General features: G+C 43.9%; 1 protein-coding gene across 1 annotated transcript; it reads left to right on the top strand.

Moving 5' to 3' along the window:
• The first annotated feature begins 5,494 nt into the window (after positions 1 to 5,494).
• LOC119297676 lies at positions 5,495 to 7,078 on the top strand. The gene is made up of 4 exons (XM_037575372.1): positions 5,495 to 5,671; positions 6,100 to 6,315; positions 6,411 to 6,551; positions 6,884 to 7,078. The coding sequence occupies exons 1-4, from the start codon at positions 5,537 to 5,539 to the stop codon at positions 6,980 to 6,982; spliced, it is 591 nt and encodes a 196-aa protein (XP_037431269.1). The 5' UTR covers positions 5,495 to 5,536; the 3' UTR covers positions 6,983 to 7,078.
• Positions 7,079 to 15,764: the final 8,686 nt, after the last annotated feature.

Raw genomic sequence — 15,764 nt, 5'->3', positions numbered from 1 at the left:
CTTCACTGGGCGCACGTTAGGGCATACCCTCAAGTGATGCTCGATTACCCCCCTCGGGATCTTGACCACATCCTTAGGCTCCCATGTGAACACATTCTTGTTCCTGCGCAAGAAGCTGACAAATGCCTCCTCTTGATCTGGAGGGAGACCGGCACCTATGGTGAAGGTGGCACGCGATGCACTGTCTTCATCAACTGGCACCTGCTTCGTCTCGGCGCGATCTTGGGAGAACAATTATTTCTTCTTTGCTGGTGCAGCCCCCGGAGCCTCTGGGGATCCTTCCTCATTTGGCCGTGTGGCAGCCGCGGCCCTGAAGGCGAGCTTGAGGGCCAAAAAGGCTTCCTTGGTGTCTCCGGCTACAATGAGGACGCCGCTGATCCTCGGCATCTTCATGCGATTGTAGGCAGGGTGGGTCGCTGCCATGAACTGGGCCAAGGCCGAGTACCCGAGGATGGCGTTGTAAGGGAGGCCGATGCGGGCGATGTCGAAGTTGATGTGCTCGGTGCGGTAGTTGTTGCGGGTGCCGAAGGTGGCGGGGAGGCGGATCTGCCAATGGGCAGGTGGAACCATCGACGACCCCGGAGAAGGGCTTGGTGGGGCGGAGCTGGCCATGAGGCACGTGAAGCAAGCCAAGTGCCTCTACAGAGAGCGCATTGAGGCCGGATCCACCGTCGATGAAGGTCTTGGTGACCGCCACATTGCAGATGGTGGGGGTGCAGAGCATCGGGAGCGCACCGGCGCCCTGTGGTGCTCGCGGGGTGGTCCTTCGAGTCGAAGGTGAGGTCCACCTTGGGTGCCTCCCAACCCGGGGGAGCCCCCTGTTGTACGTGGTGGCACCTACCTGGCGAAAGAACTGCTTGACGTGGCGGTCGGAGGGCGGCGCCTATGAACCACCGAGGAGGGCCATGATGGTGGGGGGCGCCGGTGCCGCGAAGCGCGCTATGAAGAGGCCGCACAACTCCTCCCAAGAGGCCATTGAAGATCCTGGCAGGTCGAGCAGCCAAACTCGCAGCGCGCCTGCGAGGGCCATAGGCAGCCAGTTGGCCATGACCTTGTCGTCGCCGCCGGCTGCCAACACAGCCTCCTGGTACGCCTGGAGAAAACCTACCGGATCCGCCACGCCGTCGTAGCAGGGCGGCAGCTCCGACCTAAACTTGGGTGGCCACTTCACCCTCCGCAGGGCGGGGGTGAAAGCTCGGAGGCCCTCGGCTGCTCCGAAGGAGTGCATCGATCTGGTAAATGGAGGAGTGTCCGACATGAGAGCCAACAGCGGAGCGCAGCGGGCAGAGCGGCGGATCTTTGACGCACCCCTACCTGGCGCGTCAAATGTCGGATTTCGGGTTCCACAGACCCTTGAGAGGTTCAAACTCTAGGGTGCGTGCGAAGAACTCGTCCTCCCCAATCTGCCTACTCTCTAATCTCACGGCCTAGCTCAACGAACTAAATGGAAAAGAGACACAGTAGTTTACCCAGGTCCCGGCCACCTTGCGATGTAAAACCCTACTCCTGCTTTGTGATGGATTGGCCTCGAGGGGCTGAGGTTGAACTAGTACAGTGGGAGATCAACCTCAGGAGGAGGAGTGTTCTTGTGCTCGATGAGCTAGTGGGTGTGAGGATGGTCTGAATGATCCGTCGTCCTCCTCAATGGTGGTGGCTAAGTCCTATTTATAGTGGCCTTGGTCCTCGTCCCAAATGAAGGCGAGAAGGGATCCCACAATGGCCAAATTCGAAGGGGGACAACTAGTACATGCTATCATAACAAAAGTAGTCTTCGCCTGCAAAAGCCTCTGTTCGTGACGCCATGGTGGGCTCGGCGATGACCTCTGTCCTGCCATCCTGGCGGTCTTGGTCTTATTGCACCGGAATGGAAACCTTTGCCTAATTCCTCGGGACTCCGCGCCTGCGCTTGCCTCCTTAGCACCAAAGAGGAAACTAGTACACTGCACCAGTTGGCGCCCGCCTGGCCTTGGTCGTCATGGCTCATGTCATCCGAACCTCGCGAGGTGAGCTTTGCCTTGAGATCTCCGCTCCTTGGAAGGCAGCCTGAGGAGGCAGCTCCTCGTGGAGGTCTTGGCATTGTCCGCCTCACGAGGCTTGTCCCCTCACGAGGGTCTTGACCTGTTGATGCTGAAGCTGGGCCATACCGGGCCGTCGATGGAGCCACACCGTGGGCTGCTGGTAGGCAAGTCTAGGTACCCCCATTCCGAGAACGCTGACAGATCCATAGATAGACCTTGACTAACCTGCTCTAACGGCCAGGTCATGTCAAAGGTTGTATTGATATACGGGCTGTGCTGCCTCCCTTCCTTTATGGCGAGGAGGGGCAGGTGGGTATTCGGCCTTGCCCACCAGCCTGTCCCTTCCTTGAGGGGGGCGGTTAGGCTGGTCGCCTTGAGTTCGTCTGGGCGGTGCAGGCTCAAGGGCCTCGTCGTCGAATTGTGGCAAGAATTTGTGCTTGGGGTAGCTCTTTGTCTGTCGTTCATTCTTCAGCTGCTAGGACTTTCGTCCATATATCATTGAGGGTGTCTTGTTTGGCTTTTATGTGTTGTTGCTTCTTCTTCAAGCTGCATGAAGTGGCTATGAGTTGTTGCTTGAACCGCTTTTGTCCCAATGGATCTTCTAGGATGATAAAGTCTTCAACTCCAAGGCTGACCTCCTCTTCGGAGAGAGGCACGTAATTGCTATCTTTGGAATCATTGGGGTCCTCGGGAGTAAGATGAACCACTTGCCCCTCTAAGCCATCGGGCTGGTGCTCGGGGCCGGGGTCACAGAGGTCTTCCCCGTTTTCCGAGGTGTCACCCTCTTCGATGTCCGTGTTGCTTTCCCTCCCTCGTCGCCCCTTGGATTGTCAGCATTGTCTCCGGCGTTTTGGGGGCTCCTCTCCAGGCTTGTTAGTGTCCCTTCTGGGGGTGCCATCCCCATTAGCGCCATCACTGTCGTCCTTAGGGGGTGTCCACCTTGTAGATGTTATAGGTGGATGTGGCTGTCCATCGACCGGTGACGGGAGGGGCGACGTCTATGTGGGGCGTGGCTTCACTGTTGTCATCCGTGTCATCGGCCTCCTCAGAGGCATAGTCCAACATGTCAGTTAGGTCTTCGACAATGGCTACTAAGTGGGTGGTGGATGGGACATAAAATTCCCTGTGGCCTGCCTAAAGGTTACATTGAGTGTGAGCCTTGGTCGGGCCATCAACAATGGTCATCATCTGAATCCGATCGAGCGCTTCATTTAACAGGACGAGGTTGACTGAACTGGTGTGTGAGGTTTTGTCGGAGCTGACCTCCATTGTCACTATGAGGCGAGGCATGGGTTCGGCTAGGGCGAGATCCTGGTCTTCGGATGTCTTACTTGCGCCAAGGCTCGAAGCCGAATCTGCGGTGAGGAGGGCGAGTCCGGCTGGGGTTAGCCCCCCATCTTTGGATGCCGAACTCCCGTTGGGGCTCGAAGTCGATCCTGTAGTAAGGGGGAAAGTCCTAACTGGGTTGATTCCTGGGCTTCGGACATATGAGTTGCTTCTGAGCTCGAAGCTGACGGAGCGGTAAGGGTCGATCCAGCGATCAGATCAGGGAAGAGCCCTAAAGTCAATGCTTCGGAGGTCGTGGCCATTTCAGATAAGGCTCAAAACCCAGTGAAGATCAGATCGCCCTAGTGTCGGTGACATACTCGAAGTTACTAAAGCTGATCTGATGCTCAGGGGCAAAACTATCAACCTGGTTGAGATGATCGCTCGAGTCAGCATGAAGGACAATGCTACCGAACGCGAAAAGCTGCCCATGGATGAAGATGTACCTGGTGCTGATCCCGTCTCCAATGATTAGGTGAGCTCTCGATCCCTCGGCGATCCAATAGAGGAACTCTCGATGAAAGCACGAATGTCGGTGTCAAAACCAGCGGATCTATGGTAGGGGGTCCCGAACTATGGATCTTGGATCGATGGGGAACAGGGGACGTGGGACACGATATTTACCCAAGTTCGGGCCCTCTCTAAGAGTTAATACCCTATGTCATGCTTGATTATATTGCTTGTGTATATGAGGATTACATAGTTGATCTACCACGAGATCGGATGACTAAACCCTAAACTAGTAGGATGGTGATTATTGTCTTAGCCTCTATGGACTAAACCCTTTGGATTATATAGACACCAGGGGTGCTAGGGTTTACATATAGTCGGCTACATCAGGGGAACGCTGGATCTTCCATCTTGACTTGGAGCACACACCAAGGCACAAAAAGTCTTTGGTTCGGGTACAGTGCAGCCCAACAGTCCGGCCCATGAGAGATAGGCCTGCCACAAGAGGACCCCTAGTCCAGGACTCCCTCAGCGGGTACTCCACCACCCTTTATAGGAGTAATATGGGTATTAATTGTGAAGATTTTTCCATTTATTACATATCTCAAATATTATTTGGGCATTAATACTCCAAGATTTTCGTTATAAAACTAGGACGTGGTGCAATTATCGTATCTTATCTACTATAAGTGTGACCAATCAACTAGGGTTAACATTATCCATATGAGAAGATAATGTGAAGATCTTTCCATTTATTACATAATTCAAATGGTTTTTTGGCATTAGTACTTCAAGATTTTTGTAATAAAAACCAAGACGTGGTCAATTATCATATCTTATGCAATTAATACCATGACATATTTTATTATGAAATGCAATTTATTGCTCTTCTTGAATGACAACCATTCATTTCATGATTGTTGCATAACTTTATAAATATGATGGTAGACACATTAACAAACGGAAAATTTCATATTTCCACCATGAAAGAAAATCCATCTATCAGTGTGACCATTCTCTTAGCATATTTTATTCTAACCATCGGAGGAAAAGAAGTAAAGTGTATAACACAAGAAGAAAATACTAGTGCGATCCCAGTGAATCAAAAACTCAATAGGACTATTCTGGTATGCATAGATTCATCTTAGTTTGTATATCTATAATCATTTTTTGGACTATGAAGTTTAGGTTATACAAAAATAGGTTCATGGAAGAGATGTTTACGACTGCATCGATGTGAATCTACAACCAGCCTTTAGCCATCCACTACTGAAAGACCACAAGATCCAGGCAAGTTTTAATAATCAATATATTATAACATTCATGTACTGGCTAAGTAAAATGTAGATGTTCATGTAGATGTACATGAATGGTATGTTATTTGATATAGACAGTGGTAGGTTGGTAGCTAATGCATATAATCATGGTAGCAATTATTTGAACTCCAGTTTTTATACTAATACTTCATAAATAAGTTTTCATGACACATCTAGTGTTCTTAATTTCTCTTCATGTTATCTTTATTTTATAGAATATAAATATACAACATTTTGGTATGATCACCAAGCAGGGCAACATGCAAATTCAACTAATTTTATTGATATGTTTAATTGCGCATTATAACACATAAACATGAACATTTTTGATCATTTTTTTCTTAAAGTACATGTTGATTAAATTTTCCTCATTAATAGATGGAACCAAGCTCTTTCCCACTAAGTACTTCTACCAAATCTCCATTGATGGATGCCATCCCACAAGCCCAATTGGCCCTGATTGAGTGCCCTACAGGAACGATTCCAATATTACGCAAAAATAGAAAGGTCCACATGCCAGTAGAAACTATTGGTAAAGTGATTAGCCAGGATGAACATGAGGTGAGTTTTTAATATATTTTTTCTGGTGATTTAGTTATCATGGTAGATTATGACAATGTAAACTTTTCCTTGGAGTTGTTGAATGCACAACATTATTGTCTTGGAAACCACATGTCGGAACAATAATTACCTAACAACATTCTAGGATTGTATCACATTAGATTCATCCTTTAGATAAAATATATGGCCCAAGGTAGTCAAATAAGTAAATGCAAATGATTACTTGTATAAACATTTTTACACTTGACATTTGTGTTACCATTGGAGCGGATTAAACTTTTCTCCAAGTGTTTCATCTATATTGACCTTAGTTGCACCATTAAGTGATGTTCATAATTTTTTTTGTGATATGATGTCAATCTTTCTTATGTTTAATAGGAATTAGTATTTTCATTGTAAACAAGTCAATATCTTGTTTGGGCTTGCAGGTTGCAGGAATAGAATATTTTGATGTGCTATATGGGACGCGGGCTAAAATAAATGTCTATAATCCTATGGTGAAGAATAATAGTAAGTATCTAAGTGCATCATGCATACAAATTAGTAAGGTACAAAAAGTAGGTGTTGCAGATGGGATAGGGGCCGGTTCTTGGGTGTATCCAAGCTACAGTGGCGACAACTTTGCTAGGTTTCATGTTGCTTGGGTAAGCCATAACTGTTTCTTTGGATGCATATTCTTTAATTTAATAATAACTTACAATATACCATTTTATTGACATTGATACACATTTATGTAAAGCTTGATGGCTTAAAGACTTGCCCTGATCATGATTGTGGCGCTTTTGTGCAAGTAAGCTCAAGTGTTGGTCTAGGAGGAAGACTTAAACCAGTTTCTGTCTATAATGGACCACAATACCTCATAGATGTTATTATTTTCAAGGTATACTCATGTAAATATGTTTGCTAATTCTTGTATTTTGTTTTCTCATATGAAATGCATGAATGATATTTTGATGAAAACTTTAAGACTTTGCTTAAACCAAACTTATAGGTCGTCAACCCATAATATAACACAACATTACTAAGAACCTTTGATTGTACACAATATTTTAACATGGGGGGGGGGAGAGTCCCAAATATATCTCTAATATTATATTCATGTTAACACGACATACAATTAAAAGGATAGTTTCACCTCACCACAAACATTTTATCAACTGTTATTCATTTCAACTTTGTTAAGCATTTACATGAACCTTTGATTTATTTTAGGACCCAAAGACTAAAAATTGGTGGGTGGCTTATGGTCCACAAAACGTACATATTGGATACTGGCCAAGGGAAATTTTCCATTTCATGAAGGATCAATGAATTATGCATTATGGGGTGGATATGTTCAAGGTCCAACAGCCTCATCAGACTCTCCACAAATGGGTAGTGGTCATTTTGCTTCAGAAGGATTTGGAAAAGCAGCATTTGTGAGTAATATCCAAATTGTAGATAATGAGGGCAAGTATGTTACTCCAAATGACAAGCAAACTGGTCTTGTCGCCACCAATTTATCAAAATATACTGCGAAGGCTCATGGTTATGGATATAGTCACTATGGTGTGCATACTTACTATGGTGGACCTGGTGGTTTTGTTTGAATATATATATATATATATATATATATATATATATATATATATATATATATATATATGTATAATTATCAATAAAGTTTCCATAATCTAATTAATATGTCAACTTGGACAAATTATTTTGTGATTTTATCATGCTCGAATGTATTTATAGTGGTGGATAAGTTGAGTCATCCAACAGTGTAGATTAGGTTTGATTTCCTCGGCTATACGCCGTGTATTTTCGTGTTTCTTCTAAAAAGTGTTATGTTTGATGTCGTATAAGAATAAGAGAGATAAACCTGTTAATTGCACTATGTGTGTACTTCACTCTATGTAGATAAGACATTGAATATATTGCCAATTCTTGCGATAAGTGAGAACCATTTTATTTGTGTGTCTCATCTTTCATGGTACGTGAGGAAAATTTCATAGATTTCCTAAAAGTTTAAAAGGTTCCCAAGTGATGGTAAGAAGACATGATGAACTTCTAAAGCAATGATAATGCCTAGACCAATGGTGGATGAAGAGAGTGGAGACAGGGTTAAAGGAGATGAAGGGGGAGATGTAGCTTTGTCTTCTCGCAATGAAATGGTTGTTAAGGACATGCAAAAACTGCCGAAAAGGAAATGAGTGGGGAGCGATTTTACATTTCCCTCTATGAATAAAACACATGTCATCACGTTGCTCACACATTTCTGAACTAGAACAATCATTGATCGGTTTTCCTTTATATATTTTCATTATTCCATTCATGTGCATTCAATTAGCTTGTCTACAAGGTGAAGTTGTTAGGTATGTAGATGCAGTCGACAACATATAGCATGGTGATTAAGTCATCAAGGATGGGAATCAGGTCAATGTGTGAATGTTGGATGGTATTACTTCTATAAAGATGTTGGAGTACCCACCTTCCTGGGCTCGTCGAGAGCGAAGAGCGCCTTCTGGCCGTCCGTTGATGGGTGGCATGTGTCGGGAGCCTCTCGGTTAGCTCCGCGCCATGTGATCTCCCTGAACGACAAGGACCTGGGCGACACAGCTGGAAGGTCCAAGACGGGTGCACCGCCCAGTGTCCATCGCGCCCCTGATGACCTGCAAGGTCACATAATTTATTGTAGCTTTATTGAAGTAAGAGTATTGTCTTTGAAATATGCCCTAGAGGCAATAATATTGTACTATTATATTTCCATGTTTGCAATTAAGAGTTTATATTCTATGCTATAACTTCTATGATCCTGGAATATGTGATCCAGTGGAAAACCCATATGCGCGTGTGGAATGATAAACGGTAAAACCTCATTCATAGTATTGCCTCTAAGACTAACTCATGTGTTGTTTGTGATCATGTTTTTCGGATCTTGGGAGATCATTAAGTGTAACGATAGTACCAAAACAAGTTTCAGAATATGACATTGGAAGAACGATCATATTGAATTTATCCAACGTGTTTGTTATACTTTGAGATGCTATCATCACAAGTCAATTGTGATAACACTACAAAAGAACACTTCCATGATGATATGTGTTTGTCACAGTAGGTCACGTTTTCTGTCATGCATGTACACCCATGACAATTTTATGACAAAATAAAGATAGTCATACATGTGTTGTCATAGAAGTGTCCCATGATAATACTGAAATTATCATCACAGATGTGACCACTTCTATGACAATAAATGGTGCATCATGGTAGTGGTCTCGTCAAGGGTAACTGACACGTGGCATCGACCGTAACGGGTCCCCATTAAGCTATTTAGTCCGGTTTTGGATCCGATAACCCATTAATAGCAATGACCAATGGCGATTTTCCACGTGTAAAATTCTCGTTGGCGGAAAACACCACATGTAAACTCTACGTTGGGACAGATGTCATCCAGCGAATGGACAGGACGCGCCTATGATATGTTGACACATGGCTCGGCCCAATAGTGGCCCATTCAGGTTAAAAGGCTAGCCCATTTGACTTGGTCAAAAGATAGCGGCCCGGCCCTCGGAAAGTGTGTCAACGACCTGTTTGCATATAGCTAGCCCATTTATAGCCCGCTAACTCACGACATGTTATGGCCTATCCGAATTAGGCCCAGTAGTGTCATCTGGGCCGTCCAATATGATTCCAGCCATTGTAACTTCCGACCCATGTATGGCCCATGACATATTTTGGCCCATATGAGGCCCTTTGTAACTCTGGGCCCATTAACGACCCGTGGTGAAACTGGCCCATAATGCAAGCTTGTTAGCTTTCTCCTGTTTGGCGCTAAAATCCTCCAATGCTTACTGTTGCACCAGAAAGTATGCATCTGAATTCTCCAGGGACTTCCTCAGTCCTTCGACTTCTTGTCACAACACAACTGATCGATGACTTTTAGCTTGTAGTTGATACTCAAGAAACCGAACTGATTCAGACAGTGAGTTCGAAGAGCTTGTGCGAGTAACTCGAACACTACATCAAGACAGAACTTTGGGGTTGTATCACTGTCATCAAGATGGTTTTCCTTAGCTGTTTTATCAGCTTTGTTGGAGACCAACAAGTATGTCTCACTATCCTGAACCTTATCATCATTACTTCCTTTACCATTGATTAATAAGGTACTCTTCTCCAATACTCTATCGACATTCTAAAAGAAGAAACAAGCAGACACATAACATGTTTAGCATGTGGTATATGAAACTCATTTTGGTGAACCAGTTCAGTAGTAAGGTGGATAGTATTAAACTACCAAGTCTTCTATTGCGAAGTAGTACATAATAAAAGCATGAAACAAACATATATGTATGTGCTATGGTCACTACATTATCTTTCCAAATCAAAATAGAGACACAGTTCAAATCATATTAGTTCAAGACAAAGCAGTATTGAAAGAATACAAGTGTGGAAAACTACACGACACAACAAGATTTCAGATGGGTACCACGTGTATACATGTACAACAACACTATTGGCTCTATTGTGATGCTAGTAATGTGCATGATATGAGAAGACAATTGCAGGCACAATTAAAATTGAAATCAATAGAGCAATTTAGAAGAGCAAACCAGTTAAAGAAAAATGTCTAAACATACCTGTTGTGCCATTGGAGTTTTAATTGGATCCTTTAATTTGAAAATAAGTTGTATGAGTAAATACAGTGATATAAGAGCAAAGCAGTATGCACCATAGCAACGGAATCTTAAATGAGAGCAATTGTTCTTCGGGTTTAAGCACTTGTTCTACATGAACAGAGTATAGTAAGACACAGGCATATGGTACTTCAAAATAAAAAATGATCTCATAGACCTTATCACATTCTTGGTTCTAGACTAGTACAGAACAAGGTGTTCCTAGTCATCGTCCCGTAAATGTGTCTTAAGAGAAAGTAAGGGAATTTGATGAGTTTCCTTGCCGGTGAAGTAGGTTTTCTTCAGATAATTCTGATACTGCCACAAAGCATTCTTGAAGATAGCAGAGGTATTAGCACAGGTTACCTCATCCTGAGTTTTCAAATCGGTCCTTCTCTATAGAGAAAAATGGGAACATTTGCTGTATTATAACCAGCATGGAGGTAGAAAGTATGGGACTAAGCAAAGTAATTTCCATGAATAACATTACTTACACATACTCATGGACGAACACCTGCAACAGGCTTTTTCCTTCATCTTCAGTATAATATTTCCATGATGGGAAGATACACACATAGGATTTAACAACATCAAATGCAATAGATGCTAAACTACGAATGGCTGGTTGTGCTTCGTCCACATGAATAGGTGTACTAACTGGTGGAGTTGGGGTTCGTTGTGGTAGTCCTGGCGCTTTGAGCATTCGAGCTGCCTTACTAACTGCTCTTGTTTGGGAGCTCTGTGGTGGAGATGGTGTTGTGTCAAATGGAACCGGGTTACTATCTGCTGGAGTTAGATTGGGTGATGATGGTTCTCTATCCATCAGAGTATGGGTACAATCTGCGGGAGTCTGGGTTATGTGTGTCTGGACTGATTCTTGTGCATGTACAACTGGGGTGCTATCTCCACCAAGAGGTAGCACTGTTTTATTTGAAGACCATGTTTTTACTCCGCTACATGCCGCCATCACCACCTCCAATTCAAATGGCTAATAAACAAGAAAAGTAGTTGAATGTACATACCTTGTATGAGAGACATATGCAATAGATAGTGTGGAAAAAAGAGGGCATGAAATAGTTCACATATATATTGTTTAACTAAAAAGGATAACATGACATAATTTCACATATATGATATCTATCTAGACTGGATAGCATAGCATGTCATAATTCCAAGATATGATGACTAACTAAACAGGATGGCATGAGATAATTATATGATGTCTTTAGTAAATAGGTTCGCCTAACATAATTCACATACATGTCACTAGTGGACAAAACGGCTAACCACAACTATCGTTGGTGGCACGCCCTTTCCCACCAATGCCAGCACTATTTTTTCCAAATAGTGTTGGTTGGACCAAATCAGCACGTCAGCTTTACATGCTTAGCGCTGGTGTTGTTTTTTGGAAACACCACAAATCTGTTGGCCCATTGCATTCACCGTTTGGAATGCACTGGTGGCGTTGGTTTTGTTTGCACGCCATAGTTAATTTTTTAGCACTGGCATCCGTCTGCTTTGCACGCTAGAAACAGTTTTTCCATTTGATCAAGTGTTTTAAGTACTTAATTATTATACTAGTCACAAAATCATAAAAAATTATATTATGTTTTTTTCCAGCATTAATTTTACCGTTTTTATCAATGTAGGAATTTTATTTCTTTACTACTAGTTCAAATTTTGAGTCTTTTATTTTGTCAAGTCTTTCATTAATCTTAGCCTTTTTTTATTTTGCATGTTATTAGCTATGGTGTTACCCTTTTTCTAACGCCAGCGATAACCTATCTCTGTCAACTTAGTAAAAGACCTAAGTCACCGCTCCCTCTCATTTCACACCCCTCCCCCTAGACCAAAGCCACCACCGCCCCGTCGACACCCTGTTGGCACCCCATCGACGCCCCTCGCCAGCACCAAGGTTAGAACTAGTACTCCTCTCATCGCATCTCCTTCCTCTCCACTCTCCCATGTACTCCATTAGCGGACATGCCACACAGCCGAGATCCATTAGGATTCATGTAATTGACTAGGGGATAATTTACTAGAATTAACTGTTTAGTTGTTGCTCTTTCGACATACTCTTTTTTAGACATTAACTATTTTCAGTCTTCATGTCTATTTAGGAAAAAGCGCATGGACAAAAAGGTATAACTAATCGGTGTCATGAGAAGCACCGGGATTTTCTCAGTTCTCACGACATTCGTTTGAGGACAATAACGTTGGAAGGATATGCATCCAACCATGCAAACAACAGCTTTGTCACATTCTTCCTATTGAATGTGAGGGTACTATTATCTGTGAGGATTAAGGGTTTTAAGAAAAACTTTCTCATGGATGGACACGTTGAACAGCATAAAAAGAAGTTTCAGGTGGACAAAAGGGCTTCTAAACATGTTCGACTTCTATTTACAACAACTTGTCTTCATGTACTAGTAGATTTTCTGGCCCAGGATCTTGATTTTATGGATCAGACCGATCCATTTGATTGTGACTGCCGAAAACATTGCTTGAGTTAGATGTTATTGTCCTGTTCTATCTGGATTTTGTGTAATGCTGCTGAACAATTAATCCTCGTGCTTTTGTACCTTTTGTAAGCTGGAGTTAGATATTGTTGCCCTTTTTAACTCAGCTTTGACCCATATTTTCTTTCATACAAACCGGAGCTTCTCTCAAGAAGCCTCATGGTTCCAAGAGGGAACTTGGTCACCTGATCTGTGTGCGAAACGACATATGTTGTCTCTTCCCGCCTTGATTCATTTTACAGAGGCAACATGCAACTATAGGAGTGTCACGCTAAATATTTGAAATTACTCAGGGTTCTTTTGCCTTTTTATACATTTATTTTCCTAGGCATTTTTAACAAATAGCCAGCACGTTATTATTGCAAACAGTCCTATTATTCCAACCATGGGCGTTCAACTAACCATTTACTACCGCGGGCAGCTATTTGATTAGATGGGACAACTGCGAGAAGTCCACCACGCACGCTCATCATACTGGGAAGCAAGCCGCGAGCGCTGCAATTTATTGCTGGTTTTGGAGTTTTGGTTTCGGCTGCCTTGGGAAGGTACATAGAACAATCCTCGGTTCTCATCTACATGCACCACTGCCGAGGATTGCCGCCTGCTGCGAGATGGAGGACGAGCCGGCCAACAAGCAGGGACGGGTCGAGCCAGAACTGCAAGAGCCTCCGGCAAGTGTGGACTTCATCAGCAGCCTTCCTGACGAGATGTTGGTAACCATATATCCCACCTCCCCATCAAACCTAGCGTGCGGACCACTGTGCTCTCGCGGTGGTGGCGCCCCCTCTGCCACTCCACCCCCTGGACCTCATCGTCAACGACGAGTTCTGCAGCGGGGAGCGACAATGCCTGGTCGCATTGTCCCACGTCCTCACCACGCACCCTAGGCCGGTCAGACGCCTTGCTATCGGCAAGTTTAGTTCCCACTGCAAGCCTAAACCCAGGTTTCATTACTCGTTCCTATCCCTGGCCCTAGATCGGCTCGAGGAGCTCTGCTTTCATGCTAGACGTCCGTGCTCGCTGCCGCCATCTGCGCTTTGCCTCGCGCACACGTTGTGTCGTTCTACATTTAGGCAGTGCATTTTCTCCCGGATTAATGCCACATGCGCTCTTCATCTCCCTAAACTTAAGAACCTCAAGCCCACGGTCGTCTGCATATCGAAGGAGGATTTGAAGCGCCTGCTCGTTGGATGTACGGCGCTCGAGTACCTTCGTCTTCAGGTGATGGATGGGTTCAATAGCCTCCACATCACCTCGACGAATGTACGTGCGATTTATGTGCATTGCTGGCGCCGCCCAAGGCTGTCAGTTGAGGTGTTTCAAAAACTAGGTCCAACAAGAATCAGGGTCGTTCACACACCAAGATTGACAGTGTTGGGTTCATGTGCTGAATTCAATGAACTTGTTACTGGATCATTATTCGTCCAGGTACAACAGTCTTCTTCTTCCCCTTCTTATATATTCTTGGATAACACATTTTATCTAATTTTTGTTGACCTATATGTTCTCCTATCATCCAGAAAATGATTCCCACAAGCTTGACCCGGCCACTGCGCACAGTGAAGATCTTGGCACTACAATCTGTCGGCCCCGATCTGGACGAAGTTGTTAGATTCCTTAGATGCTTTCCTTGCACGGAGAAACTATAAATCGAAGTGATGCTCCTTTCCTGTTAATTGTTAACCACAACGGAGCTCAATTTGTTGTTACTTTTACCCATGATTACAATGACAAATGTGGAATGATTTCTAAAGGAAATTTGGAGGATTTCAATACATATATATTTTGAGATGTTAATCATGAAAGATTGAAGGTGACATTTCACTCTTTTCGTGTATTTTAGAAATCATGCAAATCAAAGAGGCCCGAAGTGTTCAGATCTGCAGCTAGGCACTAATATGTTGTCTTCGTTTGCAGATACTAGCAGCCCCGAAAGAAGAAAATGTTGGGGAATATAACAATCCCATTGAATGCCTTGATCTTCATCTCACAGGAATTACTTTTAATGAGTACCGAGGAACCACACCAGAAATTAAATTCTCCAAGTTCTTTGTTGAGAAAGCAAGGTTGCTCAAGGTAATGAGGTTTGCACTATATTTACTGCGCAGAAGTGAATGGATTGCTAAAGAGTGCAGGCGTCTACAGCTGAATGGAAAAGGCTCTGTAGAAGTTGAATTTCAGTTTGTAACTTCATATGACAGATTATTCAGGAGTCACTGTATCAAGCTGCTATATGACTTCTTGATGGCTGATCCTTTCACAGAAATAATGCGTGAAAAAGATTTCGAAGAAGATGAATTTTATTTCTCGGAATAGTTGGAACCTTGCAATCTTTGAATTTGGGCCTTGTAATGCTGGAATTTGAACCTGGCAATATTTATGGTATTTGTTATTTAACATAATCGGATGTTAATTAGGTCTTGCAATCATGTCATATATAAGTATATATGTTGTTCTTCGGTAGACAAAGCATATATGTTGTGGAGACAGAGCATATCACATCACACACCGACCACACTAGGGAACCCGTCGGTGATGAATTCATCAATCGCTGACAATTGTATACCAGGAAGCGTTTGCCCACAACACACGCGGCTCATTCCATCACAAATAGCTCGGATGGATCAACGGTATGCCACGTATCGCACACACAACTCTAATCTGAGTCGTGCTTGATGTCTCCGCCATCGCTCGCACAATTCGTCTTATTTGCCACATATCACTGTGTCGGCCTCTATTTGTGTCCCTTGGTGCACTCTGATCGTCGTTAGGCGCCGCGGCACACTCTGCTTGTGTACCCCCACACGCTCTGCTTGTGGACAGCTTTCCCTTGCATGTTCAACTGCTATATGCATATATATGCTTGCCCACTATTGAGGCGGCCGCGGAGTGCTCTGCTCGCATCCCTCCGCGCGC

Source organism: Triticum dicoccoides, chromosome 5A (genome assembly GCF_002162155.2).
Source record: "Triticum dicoccoides isolate Atlit2015 ecotype Zavitan chromosome 5A, WEW_v2.0, whole genome shotgun sequence".
Lineage (NCBI taxonomy): Eukaryota > Viridiplantae > Streptophyta > Magnoliopsida > Poales > Poaceae > Triticum > Triticum dicoccoides.
Note: the sequence above shows the minus strand (reverse complement) of the source record. Positions and strands in the feature narration are given on the sequence as shown.